The sequence below is a fragment of the Penaeus monodon genome, chromosome 19 (assembly GCF_015228065.2).
Source record: "Penaeus monodon isolate SGIC_2016 chromosome 19, NSTDA_Pmon_1, whole genome shotgun sequence".
NCBI classification, from domain to species: domain Eukaryota; kingdom Metazoa; phylum Arthropoda; class Malacostraca; order Decapoda; family Penaeidae; genus Penaeus; species Penaeus monodon.
The window spans coordinates 16740183-16742124 of NC_051404.1; the positions used below are offsets into that span (position 1 = coordinate 16740183).

Below are 1942 nucleotides of genomic sequence, written 5' to 3' on the forward strand. Positions count from 1 at the left end.
AGCCTTCCTTTGTTGAACTTTTGCACATTTCCTTCAGTGCTGCACTGCATATCCTTAGGGATCAATTATTTTTATGTGGTTTAAGGTCAAACAGTGACAAGCCAAAATCCCACACATTATCGAAATAAATTCACTTTACCTCATGTAACTCTTTTTTTGTTCATAAGGGAACTGTAACTGGTGTCTTTGCAGGTTATGTATATTAGTTTGTTTATAATCATTATGCACACTTTCATTACAGTAAGGTACAACACTTGGATTCTGAGCTTACATTTCTTGTAGATACTATACATGCATTTGTTGTGTATGTCTGCACTTTTTTATTTTGGGATGGTTTCCTCTGGTTCTTAAAGGAGTGTATATATTCTGTCCATATTTTCTTCAGATTGAATCAAATTGATAATTTGCTTAAGAAGAACATATTTTGATCAAGTCATAAATAAAAATTTATGCACAGCTTGTTTGATGTACCCAGGTACATTCTGAAATCTAGTTACTAATATTTGCAATCAGTAGCAGTAACGAGTAATACATGTAGCAATTGAATAGATTAGATACTTTATTTTTTTGTGATGACTTATAAGATCCTCTGATTTTAGGTGACGTGGAATCCAGAGGTGGATGTGTGGTGGCATGATGCCCTGACCTACATGAGTACAGAATGCCCACCTGTATGGATGGATACTGAGGACCCCCTCTTCATGCTGTACACCAGGTAAGATAGATTTACTGGGTATTAATAGAGGTAGTTCCTTAGGGAGGAGTGCACAGAAAAGTAAAGTATAATAGTCTATATATGAGCTGATTTGTTTGTAGATTTGCATAATTTTCATAAACACTTTTTTGAGGAGATATTTGTTTTTTTCTTATTTGTGATTTATGTAAATATTCTTTGATTGTTTTCTTTTTGATTTAGTTGTTTTTAACTTGAAATAAAAGTGGTCTTGCCATTGTATTTAGAGGCAATAAACTTATTTTTCTTGTATCCAATTATTTTTGTTCTTGTTCTTTCTATAGATAAAGTATAAGGCTTTAGTCTTTTTAGTTTTATGCATCTTGTATGTATAAGATAAATTCTAATTGGTATTTGTAAACTGAGTTCTTATGAATCTTAAATTTCTTTGAACAGTGGCAGTACAGGAAAGCCAAAGGGTGTCTTACATACTATTGGAGGCTATATGCTGTACAGTGCAACCACCTTCAAATACAGTTTTGACTATCAACCCAACGACGTTTACTTCTGCACTGCCGACATTGGCTGGATCACTGGGCACTCATATGTAACGTATGGACCCCTACTGAATAATGCAACTTCAGTATTGGTGAGTGTTGCAGAGATACTGTTATCTTTTTTAAGCACTGTTTATGTAAGGATCATGACTTTTATATATATTTTGCTGAAAGTTTTTGCATTGTGCAATATCTAGTTCTGTGGGTATTGAAGGTTTGGATTTTCTCCACTTTCAAATTTAGATAAAATAAATGTATTTGTTCTTCGCAGTTTGAAGGAGTGCCAACTTACCCACACACAGGGCGATTTTGGGAGATAATTGAGAAGTACAAAGTTAGCAAATTCTATACAGCGCCAACAGCTATCAGAACGCTTATGAAATTTGGAGATGATCCTGTTAAGAAGTAAGTTAATGTTTACATGAGAAAAAGAAGATATGGGAAAAAAATTAGGAAAAGCAGTAGAGATACAAGTAACTGAAAGAAATCATGTGTGACAGGAAATATGTCTCCTGCTATTATATTTCAATCTTTGATTTATTTGGATTGGATTTACACTATAACAAATATGAAAATAAGATGAAATGTTTCATTTTATTTTTATATGTTTATGTTGTGTGAAATAATATTGAAATTGTACCCTTCATTTTCTCTAGAAAGAATATATGAATATAGGGAATTATGCAGATTTGATTCTCTGGTATTCACTATG

The 1942-nt window shown here is 32.7% G+C and overlaps 1 protein-coding gene across 1 annotated transcript in view; it reads left to right on the forward strand.

Annotated features, from left to right (window-relative positions):
• Positions 1-1942, forward strand: part of LOC119585102 (acetyl-coenzyme A synthetase, cytoplasmic-like) — a gene marked incomplete in the record, with an annotated part of 90055 nt that overhangs the window by 81913 nt on the left and 6200 nt on the right. Inside the window, 3 exon segments of the mRNA XM_037933730.1 lie at positions 600-715; positions 1130-1322; positions 1502-1635. Of these exon segments, the coding sequence (XP_037789658.1) occupies positions 600-715; positions 1130-1322; positions 1502-1635 (443 nt within the window).